General features: G+C 43.9%; 1 protein-coding gene across 9 annotated transcripts in view; it reads right to left on the bottom strand.

Moving 5' to 3' along the window:
- Positions 1 to 17,171, bottom strand: part of Spata18 (spermatogenesis associated 18) — a 35,794-nt gene that overhangs the window by 17,285 nt on the left and 1,338 nt on the right. For all 9 annotated transcript variants that reach the window (XR_005877788.1, XR_005877786.1, XR_005877784.1 and 6 more), the window contains exons 2-5: positions 9,822 to 9,927; positions 9,547 to 9,662; positions 8,154 to 8,263; positions 225 to 320 (exon numbers count right to left, since the gene is read on the bottom strand). Coding sequence is in view for 2 of the 9 variants with exons in the window: in XM_040747202.1 (XP_040603136.1) it covers positions 225 to 320; positions 8,154 to 8,263; positions 9,547 to 9,662; positions 9,822 to 9,927 (428 nt within the window). In the remaining 7 variants the exon portion in view is untranslated. The remainder of the gene's footprint in view (positions 1 to 224; positions 321 to 8,153; positions 8,264 to 9,546; positions 9,663 to 9,821; positions 9,928 to 17,171) is intronic.

The following is a 17,171-nucleotide window of genomic DNA, read 5'->3' as shown; positions in this document are numbered from 1 at the left end:
CACTGGAAATGGCAGAAGACAGCTGGGCAGTAACACCCACGAATTCCAGGTGGTGTACCAACCGGGATGCGAGAGATCAACATGAGGCAGGCGGAGAAAGAAGTGGAAACCATAACAGCATCCCGAGAAGTCTTGGGCGTGTCCTAGAAGACTGAAGAGTTACTAAGCCCAGTGATTCAGCAGCAGCTGCAGAGATTCTATGGGTTGTTTATAATTTTTCTTACTGCCTTTTCAGCTGATGTATCTCCTCCTCTGCAGCCACGAGGGATATGGTTGATCTGTTCTTGGTTCCTTCAACATTCTTTCCAGGGTCACCCAGACTGTAAGAGAAATCAGTAACTGAAACCAGACTCTCCCAAATTGGCAGACTTTCCAACTCAAGGCCTAGATTTTCTAGGGAACTCCTGGCCTGAGTGATAAATTCACCATAAACACCTTCAGATTCTCAGCCCTCAGCCCTTGCTGTAGACTTTACAATGGACTCAAACAGAAGCATGCTGGCATCCCTTTGCTCAGTTAAATGCAGAGAGATTACAGAGCTAACCCTAAAAGAACTAACATTAGACAATAAAGGATAAAGAAACTCAGTTCCTCCTACTCCATCCTCTCACATCATCTACCCTGCCCATCCAGTCCCCAGGTAGCCTCTCTATGTAAGCTCTCCATTTTCCACTAAGTACCAATTCCTATTCTCACTGTTTTTCACTGTGGGGCTTCACTTCTTTTTCGAGTACTTTTTCAATATAAAAATAGTCATTTGTCCATCATGGCGGTTAATTATGGTTACCAACTTGATTCTATTAAGAAACACCTTGGAAAGATAGGTGTTTAGAGGTGTGTCAGAGAAGATTAACTTGAGAGAGGGAGAATGACCCTTAATAGAGTCAGAAGCATCCCACCGGATGACTAATGGGGAGGGTGGGAGAGAGAGCCGCTGAAAGCCAACACTCTCCTGTCTCTACTTTCTGATCCATGAAGACATGAGCAAACTGCCTCCAATGGCTCCATTATTCCTTCCTCTCTGTAATGGATTATATCCCCCCTAAACTAAGAGCCAATATAAATGTTTTCCCCTAAGTTTCATCCAGTAAGGTATAGTTGTTAGTTTTATGTCAACTTGACACAAGTCAGAGTCATTTGGGAAGACAGAGCTTCAACTGAGAAAATACACCCATCAGATTGACCTACAGGTTAGCCTGTGGTTCATTCTGATTGTTGATTGCTCTCTGAGTGCCCAGCTCATTGAGGGCTGTGCCACCATTAGGTAGGAAGCCCTTGGTAGTAGAAAAGAAGGCCTGCTGAGCAAGCTACAGGGAGCAAGCCAGAAAGCAGCACTCCTCCAAGGCCTCAGCATCAGTCCATATCTTTAGGGAAACTGCCATGAGTTCCTGCCCTGACTTCCCTGGATTATGTACTACAAGTAAGATTAAATAAGTCCCTTTCATCCCCAAGCTGATTTTGGTCATGATGTTTTATCACAGTAATAGAAACCCTAACTAGGATATCAGGTTTTTTGTCACAGCATTGAACAGTGTAACTAACACCAAAAACTGGTCCTAAAAAAGCAGTGACTTCCTGACCAGAAGGCTCATGCAACTCATTTGTGGGAAGAGTTTGAAGCTGCAGGCTGGAGAACTGTAATCAGAACTTAATGGCTCTCTTGGAGATCCGAGGATCTCCGAGGATCAGAATGGAGATATGAACAGTGTGAACTATAGAGGCATGGACGGTATCCGCTCACATGGTTTCAGACTAACAGAACTTCATTGGGAATTGGAGTAGAGTAGAAGCCATTCATGTCATTCTGGCAAAGAATCTGGCTGCGCTCTGCCCATGCCCTGAGGTTGAATTTAAAAACAGTGCATCATTTGTTTGGCAGAGGAAATTTCAGGACAGCATAGTATCCAGATGCTGTGGCTGTTGCTCACCACACTTGCCAGATTTACAAGTGAAAGGGAATGATGGAGCGTGAAGACAGCAAAGTGTGTCTTTTGCTGAAGAACTGTGTGAACCTGGATAAGGCTGCAAACAGAAGTGTGTAGTTTAGTGGGGAAAGAATTGGACCCAGTTTAAGTCGAAGCCTAGGCAGGGAGAGATTAAACACATTAGCACCTTAAAGAAACTTCGGGTATTGCCTAGAAGACAGGATCCCAACAATAGTTCTCAGCATGTTCATGCAAATTCATTTGAAAGGAGAGTGCCTGAAAAGATAGGGCCTTCGAGGTGCAGAAAAACAGCAGAGTAAGGAAGTGCTTTCCCGGGTTCAGCGAGAAGTCACACAGCACGTTGCACTATGGTCCAAGGGTTCTGGGCTACATCTCAAGATGTGGAAGAACTTTGCATTGCAGGCATGTGAGGTATTAGAATGAGAGAGGCACAATGATAAGACACCAAGGATCCAGAAAAAAAAAACAGTGAAAGCAGGCGATGCGCATCAGGGTTGGTGACAGAGCGCACAAAACTGAGAGCGCAGCTTCTGTTGTGGGAAGACTCCAGAAAAGTGGGGCTGACCCAAAAGCCACTGCAGTCTAGATAATCCCACAAGAACTCCAGATGCCACTCATGGAGCCCAGGGTTTGCTTCAACTGTTAGGTCTGTCTTGCTCTGCTCTGATCTTTCTTGTCTATGCTTCAGTTCACCTTTAAGGAATGGGTACGTTTACTGTGTCACTGTATATTGAAAGTATGGAACTTGCTTTTTTGGTTTGTTTTATATGGGTGGATGGAGCTCCTGGAATCTCAGAAAAGACTTTGAACTTCTGAATAATTCTAGAAGTCTTAAGTCTTTGGGAACTCCTGAAGATGAACTAAATGCATTTTGCCCTTTGAAGTCAGCATGAGGCTATTGGTGCCAGGATATGATATTATGGTTTAAAGTGGTGTGCTTGGGTGTCAGGCTGACTCAAGTTGGATTAGTGATGGTTGCTTTTTTAAATTCTCTTTTTACAGTGTGTGTACTCATTCATGCCATGCCATGCCATGGAGCTGATACCGTCCATGCCTCTATAGTTCACACTGTTCATATCTCCATTCTGATCCTCGGAGATCCTCGGATCTCCAAGAGAGCCATTAAGTTCTGATTACAGAATTCTAGGGCTTTCTCCAGCCTGCAGCTTCAAACTCTTCCCACAAATGAGTTGCATGAGCCTTCTGGTCAGGAAGTCACTGCTTTTTTAGGACCAGTTTTTGGTGTTAGTTACACTGTTCATGGAGGTCAAAGGACAACTTGAGAGAGTCATTTTCTGTCCTTCCAGGCAGGGAACTTAGGTCATTAGGTTTGACAGAAAACACTGTTTAACTACTGAACCATCTCAACAGCTCGTGACAGTTGAATCAACTTGATAGATGGATAATCATCTAAGGCACTCTGTTAGGATCTTATCTGCACAGGGGCTTCCATAGAGGATTAACTGAGAGAGAAAGATATTCTCTAATGTGGACAGCAACACCATATACTTCTGAGGAAACTAGGCAAAGGAAGAAAGCCAGCACAGCATCAATCTTCCCTTTTCTCTTCTGCAATCCTTCAGTATATGAGCAAGAAGCCTCCTGCTGCTGCAGGCAGGAGCTGGTCCTCCTACCATAGGTTCCCTGTCATGGTGGACTATATGGCCTGAACCATCCTGCCTCCTTTACATTGCTTTTCGGTAAATATTTGGTCACAGCGTTCAGAAAAGTAGTTCATACACATACCTCATGGCTCTGTGCTACTGATTTCTATCACTTACGAAGCACAATTTTCCAAATGGCTTGATCAAAATTGATATCCAGGACCCTCTTAACTTGGATCAAGCCACATCATCTTCCTCTGACTAGAGAATTTAAATTTAGCGAGTGGAGATGAGGTGGATAACACTGGATGAAGACCAATGGCTCTCAACAGAGCTGCCATACCATAAGCTACAAACGACATCATTCCTCTTCACCCTCGTCACTTCAAGCAGTGCCTGTCACACACATCTTTGTGAAAGATGAGATAGTAAATGAATGAATAAATAAGCAAACTGTCTACAGAGAGACCTCACAGGTTCACAAAGGATCCACCACATCTGTGGATTGCCTTCTATGAAAGATCTAGGCCGTTTCATCACAGTAATCCTGAGACTAGAGAGTACAAGTCTTTTGGTGAAAAGAAATAGACTAAAAAATAACACTGGGATCCTGTTATGGTTTGAATCTGTAATGTGTGCCAAGAGGTCAAGCGTGGTAGGCTTGACACCTGGTTGGAAATGCTATCGGGAGCACATGGGACCTGCTTGGAAGACACAAAACACAGGAGCACGGCCTTCAGGGGGACACAGACATTGTCCCTTCTTTCTTCGCTGCCCAGTCAGAATGAAATTAGGTATTTTACTTCACTGTGCACTCCCTGCCATGGTATTCTGCCTCATCAGTCCCAAGGTGAAGGGGCCCAGAGACCATGATCTCTGAACCCACGAGCCAAAACAACCATTTCTCCCTCTGAGTTATGTATCTCAGGTAGTTTGTCACAGCATTGGAAATCTGACAAACAGAGATCTTCACCTAGAGAATAAAGCAGACTGAGAAATAAATGTATGAAGAATCTCTACCAACCCCACACAACCCAGGCAACCAACCAGTCGCCACCTAAAATGTGAGCCCACCTCCATCTTGCCCCCCCACTCCACATGGCACCAGACACACCTTCAAGCTCCTTGTGCCCTCTTCCACCGAGTGCCATTCATGTTTATCTCACATCCATGCCATAAGCTACAAACTACGTCATTCCTCTTCCCCCTCATCACTTCAGGCAGTGCCTGTCACACGCATCTTTGTGAAAGATGAGATGGGAAAGGAATGAATTACAAGCAAACTGTCTACAGTCTGAAATGACTTAATATGGCTCTTTGCAGAGTGAAAGTAGCTTGTTCTAATAAAACTTGAATCTTTTACAGATTTTAAAGGTAAATATGGGAGGAAAGATTTTTTATCAAGAGAAACCGAAGAAAATCAACAGTAGCAAAGAAAATGAACCAAGAGGAAAAGTGCAGAGAGAGATGATGAAGTACTTCCCCTCCTTGCATATAGCCCGAATGTACATGTGCAACTACACACAGGCAAGCACAGTACTAATTTCGCACATTTGGATAATATGAGGACTAGATAAGAACTAGAGATACATTCTTGAACTAGAAGCTGCTTTAGTCAGATAAATACATTTTATGTTAATGTTTTGTGATGCACTGATGTGATTCTTTGAGCAAATTTCTGACACAGAGTACCCAGACTCCATCATCTGGAATATCTTAAATAAAAACAGAATAAGAGCCAAAGAGGTACTAAACAAAATGAAGCAAAATGGGGACATGGCAGTAACTGTCTCCATGTGAGCATGAAGGTCTCTGGAAGGAATACCAGTCAATCAGGAGTAATAAAGTAGATGGGACATGTGGCATGAGAGGGTGGGCTGGGTGTTGTTGACATTATTCTTATAAATTTTCATCCTGGAAGCATTTTCCAAAGAAAAAGCCTAAAAAAATAAGCAGCTGGGCATTGGTGGTGCACACCTTTAATACCAGCTCTCGGGAGGCAGAGGCAGGCAGATCTCTATGAGTTTGAGTCCAGGCTGGTCTACAGAGCTACACAGAGAAAGTCTGTCTTGGAGAAACAAAAAACAAAAAAATATGCATTCACCAGTGTGGTGGTTTGAGTAAGATTGACTCCCATTGGCTCATATATTTGAATGCTTAGTCATCGGGGAGTAGCACTACCTAGAAGGATTAGGAGGCGTGGCATTTTGAAGTAGATTCAGCCTTGGTGGAGAAAATGTGCCATAAGGTGTGGGCTTTGAAGTTTTAAAAGCCCAAGCTAGACCCAGTGTCTTTCTCTTCTTGCTATCTGCAGATCTGGGTATAGAACTCTCAGCTACTTCTCCAGCAACATGATGTCTACCTGCATGCTGTCATGCCTCCCACCGTGCTGACACAAGACTATAAACCTCTGAAACTGTAAGCAAGCCCCAATTAAATGCTTTCAGTGATGAGTTGCCATGGTCATGGCCTCTTCACAACAAGAGAACACTGTTGAAGACAACCAGGATTCCTGGTCCTTCTCACCCCTTAAGAGTGGTGGAAGACCCATGTAACACACAAAAGGAAAGCAGGAAATCTTGACCCTACCTGTACTGGCAGACATCAAAATGCAACAAATTCTCAAAGCTTTCCCTTATAACTAGAGAAACCAGAGAGCCATCATTATTTGAAGCAGTTGCTAGGAAACTGAACTGGACAAGCCCTGACTCAGAACCCACAAACATAAGACACTAGTGCCCAGAGGGAACCAAGGCCAGCAAAGACCACAGGACAGTGCAATACCCAAGTGACTCACCTTTGGGATGCCTAAGAATAGAGCAGGGAAGAATCCAAGAGGCAAACCAACTCAGAAGGGAAGTGACTCTTGGAATTTAATAGACACTTTACACAAAGAGTACTGTGATAAACTCATCTAACCAAGAAGTGGCAAATGGATGGATCGGCTAACACGAGCTGAAATACATGAGAATCTTTCAGAGGAACTCAGCTTGTGTGAGTGTACATTTGCCTACTACAGATGCATAGGTGTGTGTACAAGCACACACAGCATCTAGAGTAAAGTATGTCAAAATGATGAACACTGAGCTAACATGACTTTTTTGGGGGTGGTTGCAATAGGGTTTCCCTGTGTAGCTTAGGAGCCTACCCTGGAACTAGCTCTTGTAGACCAGGCCGGTCTCAAACTCACAGAGATCCTCCTGCCTCTGCTTCCAGAGTTCTGGGATTAAAGGTGTGCACCACCACTGCCCTGATCACCTTTATATTTCTATTTCCATTTTATGCATTTGAGAAGAAGATTTGTACTATTTTATTATGCAAATTATTATTAAGCAAAATGGAAGATTTTCCAGGCAGAGAGGAAAAAAGGAAATCCCACCAGAGAACAAGATTGAGTCGCAAAGTATCCATCCTTGACTTTCTCACTGTCCTGCCCATGGTAAGAATGAAGCAGATGCTGTGGGGTGAGTTTCATTGTTTTAATTAAGCATGTCGAATGGTGTCCCATATAAGTTGCCTACCTTCCTCAAGTTCAGACTCAAAGTCTGAAATGTCTTTGCAGTGATTCCATAGCTGAATCTGACTCTTTCCTATTGCCTAACTTTTAAGTATATATACATATATTATTATATATTAGCATACTATGTTATATTATATATGTGTATATATAATAGCTAGTTATTCCAAAACCTTGACTAAGTTTACAGTTCTCTCAGTAAAGCATAAATGCTCCTCTAAAAGAGGATAATAGATAGATACTGTGGGTCTCGACCAGATCTAGAAGATAAGTCATATGTGTAGTAGCATATACCTTTACACCATTAATCCTGTAGCTCAGGAAACAGAGGTAGGTGGATCTCAGTGAGTTCCAGACCAGCCATGGTCTACATATTGGGAAAAAAAACAAATGCAAACCCACTGGGACATAAGCCTCTGGGCATGCTGTGAGGGATTATCTAGATTGGGTAACTGAAGTTGGGAACAGTTGCCTAGCTGCCAAACTGAACAAAAAGGGGAAAGAGCTGAGCCTAGCTTTCATCACTCTCCACCTCTTGACTGGATGCAATGTCAGCAGCTGTTTTCTGATTCAGTCACCATGCCGTCTCCACCAGGATGGGATGCATTTCCCCAAAATAGATCCTACGTTCCTTAAACCACTTCCTATTGGGTCCTCTGTCCCAGTACCTAGAAAAGTGACTGATACTGGGGTCCCTGCTCCACTTATTTTCCTCTTCATCTTTCACTCTCCTTCATCCTCCTCCCCCTGCTACAATTCTCTGATAACAGATTATTATCTAATGGTCTTTAATTAAAATACGAGCTGTTGAGGTAGCAACAGAGATGGAGGTAGAGAACCAAGGATCACAGAGTGTAGATACCCAGGTACCAACTCAATCATTAAGTTCCCCCCACACCTTCTATTGCCTCTCCCTCCCCCTCCCTCTCCTCCTCCCCTACACACACACACACACACACACACACACACACGTGCTATTTACAAATCCCTAATTTTACATGATCCGTTATTCTCTTTCCAAACTTAAAACGTAACTAATTTTAGAACAATTCTGTTTGAAAAAAAGATAACTTGCATTCCTCTTACTCGTCTTGAACCTGGTTTTGTTGACCGTCTGAGACGAATTCAGTATCTAATTGCTGTTGGTCCTGATCCCGAAAACCAGTATCTCTGCCCTTATCTCTATAATACGTGTCCTGGAAAGAAAAGAAAAAGTAGTATGGGCATGAAAAATAACATGGACAGATGACGAAAACCGTACTAAGCAAAAGAAGCTACATACAAAAGATCATGACTCCATTTATGTGAACTTCTACAGCAAGAACCCTCACTGGCTGTTCTGAAGGCAGGCTCAGAGGCTGGTGATAGTTTGTATGTTAGTACAGGAATGAGCTTTGTGTTCCTTGTCCAAAACTCATCTACTGTGGGCTTCACTGTATATAAATTATGACTTGACTTTAAGTGAAGGCTTTAAAACATCCTCCTGCATCATCTCTACTCCTAGAATAAAAAGATTTAAAGCATGCTCCTAAGCAAGAATAACGCCTACAGGAAGTAAAACTCTAATCAGTGTATGTCCTCAAAAAATATTAGTGACAACTGGCATCTCTAGGTTGAGAGAGTTCTTACCATGTGCCAGGCTCTCAGCAAAGCTGTTTTTGTACACCTACTGCGTTTTAAAAATCAGGATCCTACCATTAAATTGGCAAACTTATTGTACCCATGTGGCCAATAAGTATATGGAAACATAAAAATTTACAACTTCCCCAGGTTCTACAGAGAGTGTAGGCTTCTGTCCAGCTTGGTTCTCACCCTTCAGCTCCTGGTTTCTGCTTATAACAGTGCATTCTAAGTGCACCGGTTTTTATTAGGGTCTATACAAAGTCATTTAAACATTTGGAAGTAAAATTACTGGCTGCCATGGTACACGATATGGCTACACACAAGAGTGCATGTACTCCCTCAAAAGTACGTGGATTGGAAGCTTGGGCCCTAATGTGTCCAGGTGAATGGGAGAAGCCATTAGAACATGGGAAACTAAAAGTTCCCATGAGACCCTGGCTAGCTCTCAAGAGAGTCATTATGACAGAAAAAGCCTGGCTCCTCCCCATGTTCTGGCTTCCTATCCTGCAATGTGATCACTTCCTCCCACCCACCAATGTAAACTTGTCCTCCTGCAGGATCACCACAGAAGTCTACATCAAGCTGCTTAGGCTTTCAAACACCAGGAGTATAAAGTAAATACACTTATTTGGATATTATCCAGCCTGGAGGAGCTTGTTGTGACAACAGGAAACATAATGGGACAGATACCTTATATGGTACATATTGTCTTTCCAATCTGTGTTCCAACTGTCTAGAAACTGACACTGTCCTACGGATGTTTCCAGTACCAGGCCTAAGTGAGGACACTCTGCTTAATTTTCCTATCTTGGAAGTTCTAATTTTATTATGCTGCATCGCCCTTGGGCATCCTTACCTGCGCAGAGGGTTCCTTGTTCTCCCCAAGTTTTAACACATTTACAGTACTGAAAGAAGTCTCCAGCAAAGGCAAAAGGCGACCCTTGATTGTTTCCACGCCCTCGGTCTGTCCTCCTAAGAGAATGTACAGGGCAGATCAGTGGGGTGGGGGAGGGATCTCAGCCAGAACACACACACACACACACACACACACACACACACACACACACACACACACACAGCAAACAAGAAAGGAGAGACTTTAAGGGGTGGGGAGGCAGAAGCTGCTTTTACCTTCTTGGGCTGTCACTGTGAGAATCCCGAAGAGCTGTGCCTGCACTTTGGCAACGTTTTCGATGAGTTCGATGCAATAATTTAGATTTTCATCACAGGTATTTTTCTGTAATGTCAAAATAGAAGACATCGTACATTTTCTAGTTACTGGAACCCACTGCAGATAGACATGAATGAGCCTGTGTGGTCCAGGGGCTACCAGGCTCTGACATCGATTGCTGGGCACTACCAGAATCGATACCTCTAGACACACAGCTGGGATTGATCTGTTTGGCCCAGGTGACTCTGTGATTGGGTTCAACTCATGGTCTGGGAAGTGGTAGACATCAGGCCTGGCAGAGAAAAATCTCTTGAGCAGCTCTGTTTCTAGATTTGCAGATCTGCCAGCTAAATGCAGAGGAAGCATTAGGAATCTCCATGGGGAAATGGAGGGGTGTGGAAACACGAGACCCCCCCAGAGCTGTTGACTTGATAAACAGTGGCTCTGAACTGATAGATGGCTGAGGAACCTGCTTTGTGGGTGTTTAAGCCATTGAGGTTTGAGAAACTGCTTTCATAGCAATAATTCTACTCCTGAAAGAAAGGAAAAAAGTCCCCTTATGAATTGAAGAGACTGTTTACACCCCAATACACATGGCTGCCTTATTTATCTGCTGTACCATTCATCTTGTTCATAAAGTTCAGTTTTGAATGCCACGTGTGCCAAGTTTACAACCCCTTTAACAGCAGGAAGGTATTGTGCTGGGATGCGGGTGGGGATATGATGGGGAGCAAGTCAAAAGGAGGCCCGTGGCCACTAGTAGATAGAGGAGAGTAGGGAGTGCAAGGGGCATCAGGTCCACTGGAGAGCTGCTGTCTCCAAAGTTGGGGAAGGTTTCTGAAGTCTGGTTTGGGGGAAAGAGATGGCCCTACTGGATTTGGAACCCTTTCAGTGATGAGGATGGAACACTAGAAGACCATGTGGGCCTCTTGGTTTTTATTCTGCTTTGGTCATTATTTGATGTTCATAGCTAAACCTTGAACTGATTCTGACACTGAAAGAGGGGACAGCACTAGGAACAAGCAATAAATCTAGTGGGTGTAAACTACATAGATGTCAGGACTATGCACAAGTTGCCCAGCCTTGCCAGTTGGGTCTGTTTTCCACTCATACAACAGTGGGGATGATACTATCATGGAAGTGTTAGGAGAAATAATCCAAACAAACCATCCTGCCCTTCAAGAAGTCACAGGTAACTTTGAAGTAGTATGCAGCATCAAAACGAGTCAGGACCCAGGAATCAGGCAGCTCTGGATTCAGATCCCATTGTCCAACAGCAAGATGGATTCTTTTACAAAAGACATGTAATGGGATGCTCTCAGACTTAGGAAGTAACTGACTTTTGGAGCTGACTCAAGCATAGATCCTCAACTGGAAGTGGCTGTGGTTACCCACCATCTGCTTCTGTGCCTTGTCTGGTGTACAAAGAGCCTTTGTGTACACACCAAAAATATTCACACAGGAATATGAGATGTGTCCTAACATGCCCAGCTCCCCACACAGGGGATGCTTGAGCTATACTAGGATCACATTATCCTATTAGCCCCATCATCTGATAAACAGAAAGAATATGGGAATCAAATGTACTCTGTCCAGAGCACAGAGTCTAAGATTTACTCATTCATGAATTCCCGGACTTTCTATCTATATAGGATCTTGGACTGGCAGCCCTCCACGCCTAAGCTACTTTTAAATGAAGTATGTTGACTGCTATGGATGAGCTCAGCGCTGGGGAAAAGGATGGAGACTGCGAAGCAAAGGCTCTATAAATGATCATCTCTGACTGTACCAAGTGTTCTGTATTGGATGTAAGCTAGAGGCAGAACAAAGCAAGCTTTCGGTAGGGGGAGGAGAGGGAGAGCTGGGAAGGGGAGGAGAAGGAAGTAAAAGAGAAGGGGAAAGGGAGAGAGAAGGGCATTTCAAGAGAAGGAGTAACAAGCCGCGGCAGGTGCATCTGGAGAATATGCCTCCTTCACTCAATGGCCCAGCTGAAAGCCTCAATCTACCACTAGGAGGCTTGATGAAAACACCAATAAGACAAGCAAGGTCAGGTCACCTGACAAGGGTCATGGGTGCTCCTCACTTTACAAAACTCTTTTCAGGGACAGATCATGTAGAGTCCACATCACAGGGTGGCTCTGGAGAAGAGGTAGAGGGTGTAGGAGGGTGACTCCAGGGTTTGGAGATGTTAGAAAAGTTAGTCTGAAGGGAAGAGGCTGAGGAACGCTGAATGATGTAGACAAATCAAGGGTCCTTATCATGAATCACACCTACATCAGCCAAGATCCCATTGATGCCAGCATTACCTAGCATTACCTAAGGGTAATGAGTTTGGACTTGGGCAGTTCAGGGTACCTGTAGGACCTTCAGATGGAAATAGAACTGTCTAATAAGAGTCTCTGGCTGAGCCTCTGCTTCCTCCCAGCACTGTGCTAAGACCTTTCAGGGTGATCTTCACAACAATGCTATACATTGGCTACCTTTACTTCAGGAGACTCCCCAACACAGGAAAGTAAAGCTAGGTCATTCGAAGAAAGGCTGATTGGGCTGGGTTCTACACTGGCTCCCACAACCTCATCATGTGAGACATGCATCACACCACAGCACTGCCAAAAACAGGTAGAGTCCAAAACTAGAGAGTGGCAGGAACAGGGGTGTGGCTTGGAATGGGAGAAAGTGGAATTCCACAGAATTGAGATCAGGATGGGCAGAGGGCTCAGGGACCATCCTGCTGTGTCAGGAGCGGGCTGAGGAAGAGAATATAGCTAGTTTAAAGAGCAAAATGATGGCCAAAAAAAAAAGGAAAATGAAGGACCAAGAAAAAAAGGCAACTCCAAAAAAGCAAGAGCAGGATTCTGTGGTGCCACAGTGTCCTTAAGCTCTCAGATACACTTTAGCTGCCTAACAATCAAACTGGAGCCACAGAACTATGGTTATATGACATTTCTGCAGCTAATAGCCATATGGAAGACTGGTTCCAGAGCATCATTTAGCTTGGGTAAGTATACACTATAATACTCACACAACCATAGAATTGCCCAAGGATGCCTTTTTCAAAAGATACGTCCATCATTAAGTCATACACAGCCATGCTTCTGGCAAAGGGATGGTGACTAAGGACAATATGCCATTTAAGAGCAGTACAGGTTTGCCTCCTTCCCCTGCAGCTCTTCCAGATGGCATGATAGAACACCAGTTACGCTCTCCAAAGGGGAACTGAACCAGAGATGAAGAGCTGTCCTCTGAATTTTCAGAAGAGAAGTATCTTTCCCCTTGAGACCTTGAGACCCAAGTTTGTTCATTCATTCCTGCAGCTTGATCTGGCAGTAAAGAGATAAAGAAAAGGATAATGTTCTAAGTTTACTGCTTAGATTGCACACTGTAGAATGCGTTAGTCTGTTGACTGAGGAGCGGTCACAATGGTCAGTGAGTCTGTTTGAATACACCATAGCAACACTGACAGACCTCTGTTTCAACCACAAACACTATTCTAAGTCAGAAAAGACACACCTCAGTAAGATCTCCTTTGTGTACGTTGACATTTAATACCATGTTTACAACTATTAGCGTAGACATCCTTAACGTAAGAAAAAAGTTATATAGAGAGAACTCCTCTCATATTACCAGCTCTTGCCAGTACTCTCACTCACATATTAAATAACCAATCTTCCTGGGGGCTGGGGATCCACTGATAGAATCCTTGCCTGGCATGCACAAATTCCCAATTCTGTCCCTAGCAGCACATAAACTGGGTATGATGGCTCACATATGTAATCCCAGTACATGGGAGGTGAAGGCAGGAAGATTAGGAACTCAAGTTCATCTCTAACTACATAATCAAGTTTGAGACCCTTTTTTGTTAAAAAGAACAAAAAGACAAACAAAATTTATGAATTGTAATGTCCTTGTAACTATTATTTTTACTTTTTAAAAAATTGCATGCCTGTAATCTCAGCACTCACGAGGTTGAGTCAGAGGAATTGCAAGTTAGAAGCTAACCTAGCCTATATATGACAAGACTTTGACTCAAAAGAAAAAATATCATCTATAAAGGATAGAGTATTTACCATTTGCTGCTATAACTCTAGAACACACGCTTTTAGAATCAAGGCTAAGCACATCTAACTCAAGTTAACTCCTTAGTCCACAGGACTTCGAGGGGGAAATAGAGGTATCCTAGGGAGAGGAGGGATCAGTCCAGGGTTGGCCTATCACAGGTAGTGTAACATAAGGTGCATTTCTTGTCTCCAGATGACATCTCCAAGGAGTAGTTGTCATCAGATTTCAGCTCTGCACATAAAGTTATTCTTGCCTTTTTCAGAATTGGCCAATAAAACTATGCAGTTGCTACCCCATAAATTTCCGATATTTAAACACCGTGCTCTCACGTGAACCTTAAAGGGCATCCTTTAAGGTTTCTTTCATCTTGTCTGCTAAATATGCCAGGTTTATATTCTTATATTCTCTTGCCTCAAATTATCACTGAGCCCCAAACCTTCTTTCTAGTTTCCCCATCACAAGACAAGCAGAACAGACAGTATAAGACCTCATCCCAAGTGGTCCTCCTCCTGCATCGTGATTTCAGAGTCTCCCTCTGGCCCTCAAGCAAAGCTGAACTCCTTCTGACATCTGCCCCCAGCTCTCCACCTAGTCTGCCTCATCTCCTTGCCATCTGCCACTTTGAACTAGTCCCGGGCCCCACCAGTTCCATGAGGGGTCCCTACTGCTTGCACATGGAGTCTCCTCTAGCCCTTTCTCTTCTGCAGATGGAGGCTCACCGTTAAGGCTCAACTCCATTAGGGATGGAGTGATGGCTCAGCAGTTAAGAGCACTGGCTCCTCTTCTGAGGACCCGGGTTCAATTCTCAGCACTCACTTGGCAGATCACCACAACCATTGGTTACTCTGGTTTCCGGGGACCTGGTACCCTATTCTGCTGTCTGCCAGTGCTGAACAGTAGTGCACTGACTAAACACTCACACACAGGAAGCAAAAAATTGTAATTAAAAATATATAGCTCTCACCAGCCAGGGCCTACTGAATCATCACATCAGCCCTAAAAAGGATTGAGTTTAAATCAACATGGATGCACATTCATACAACAAGGATATATGTTCAACTATGTTCAGAGCAGCATTATTTGTAATAGCCAGAACCTGGAAGCAACCTAGATGCCCCTCAACCGAAGAACGGATGGAGAAAATGCGGTACATTTACACAATGGAGTACTACTCAGCAGAAAAAAAAATGGAATCTTGAAATTTACAGGCAAATGATGCAACCATCCTGAGTGAGGTAACCCAGTAACAGAAAGACAAGCAGGATATGTATTCACTCATATATGGATATTAGACATAGAGCAAAGGACTACCAGCCTACAATCCACACCACCAGAGAAACTAGGAAACAAGGAGTACCCCCAAAAGAACATATGATCCCCCAAAGAAGGGGAGGGGGACAAGAACCCCTGAACAAATTGGGAGCATGGAGGGGGGAGGAAGAAGGTGGGAAGGGGAGAGGGAAGGAGGGGGAGGAGAACAAGAGGACTGAGGCAGGGGATTGGTAGGGGAGGGCAAAAAAGGAGATGCCTTGATAGAGGGAGCCAGTATAGATTTGGAGAGAAGTCTAGCACAGGGGAAATGTTAGTGGATACATAGGGATAACCTCAACTAAGAATCTAGGCAGTGATGGAGAAGCTGCCTTTGATGCCCTTCTTCTATAATGAGATTGATGACTACCTTGGCTGCCATTCCTAGAGTCTTCATCCAGTAGCTGACCAAAGCAGAAACAGGCACCCACAGTTAAACACTGAGCCATACTCCTGGAATCCAGTTGCAGAAAGGGAGGAAGGATGAGCAAATGAGCCAAGACTGTGCTGGAGAAATCTGTATTAACAGTTGACCTGACCTAGTGAGAGCACAGAGACCCTAGTTGTAAAGCTTGGGAACCAGCATTGGACCGAACCAAGCCCTCTGAATGTGGGTGCCAGCTAGGAGGCCAGGGCAGTCTATGGGACCTCTAACAGTGGAGTCAGTGTTTATCCCTAGAGCACAAATGGACTTTGGGAGCCCATTCCCTGTGGAGGGATACTGTTGCAGCCCAGATACAGGAAGGAGGGCCTGGGGACAGGAAGGAAAGCCTGGGCCCTCCCCCAAATGATGTGATGGACTTTGATGGTCCCCCATGAAGGGCCTCACTGTCCCTGGGGAGTGGGGGGTCAGTGGGGAGTGTGAAAGGATGGGAGGGAGAGGGAATGGGGAGATTGATATGTAAATAAAATAAAAAATCAACATGGAGTAGCTTCTTCCTTGACCCAGAAGACTGCTGGTGCTTTAACATTAAAAATAAACCAACACACACACACACACACACACACACACACACACACACACACACACATTATATTGGGTTTTCAAGACTGGGTTTCTCTGTGTAACAGCTCTGACAGTCCTGGAACTCACTCTGTAGACCAGGCTGGGCTTGAACTCACAGAGGTCTACTTGCATCTGCCTCCCAAGTGCTGAGACTATAGAGGTACACCACCACCACCCAGATAAACCAACATTTTTAAGGCTTAGGGCATAGATTGATGTTTTTAAAGACCATCAGCTGTCCATTCGGAAATGGAGGCAGTGCTGTCTGTGGGTAGTATATAGCTCATGCATACTCTGGACAAGCTTCAACAAGAAGTGAATGACCTCTAGTAGATATTTCATCACCCTACTCCGCACACCATCTAAAACATAGTAATTGATTTTGTTTGACATTTTCAGATCGTAGTTGACTGTGGGTAACTGAAACTCAGGAAGAAGAAAACATGGATTAAAAAGAAGCTAAGGCTTAGTTCACAGGGAAGCCTGTCTTAGAGCACAGTTACCAGGTTTCTGGTGCAAGTGCAGGACTGTCCAAAATAAGGTGGAGGAGGATGAAAGAGAAGGAAACCACACCAGGCGAATGCAAGGAAAGCTAAAGTCATTAGTTGGAAGACAATTGACATCGTGTTTAGGGTTGCTATAAGCTATTTATTCGTTTTCTTTTAAAATAGCTTCCCCCGGGGGTGTGGCTTTAATTGTAAAACATTATGCATGACTTTTTTTTTAAAGTTAATTCTAACTAAGCCAGTATGGATACAATCAGCAAAATCAACCTTCCAAAGAAAATACAATTTACAGCGTTTTAACAAACTTGGTTTCCTACAACTAGCGTTTTAACTAGAGTTTGATGCAGTGGATATTCATCTTAAGGTTTAAACCAAAATTCCCTGATACTAATAAAACCACTTTAGGGGTTACAGGAATGTGTTTAGCAACT

Source organism: Mesocricetus auratus, unplaced genomic scaffold (assembly GCF_017639785.1).
Source record: "Mesocricetus auratus isolate SY011 unplaced genomic scaffold, BCM_Maur_2.0 Super-Scaffold_100006, whole genome shotgun sequence".
NCBI classification, from domain to species: domain Eukaryota; kingdom Metazoa; phylum Chordata; class Mammalia; order Rodentia; family Cricetidae; genus Mesocricetus; species Mesocricetus auratus.
Note: the sequence above shows the minus strand (reverse complement) of the source record. Positions and strands in the feature narration are given on the sequence as shown.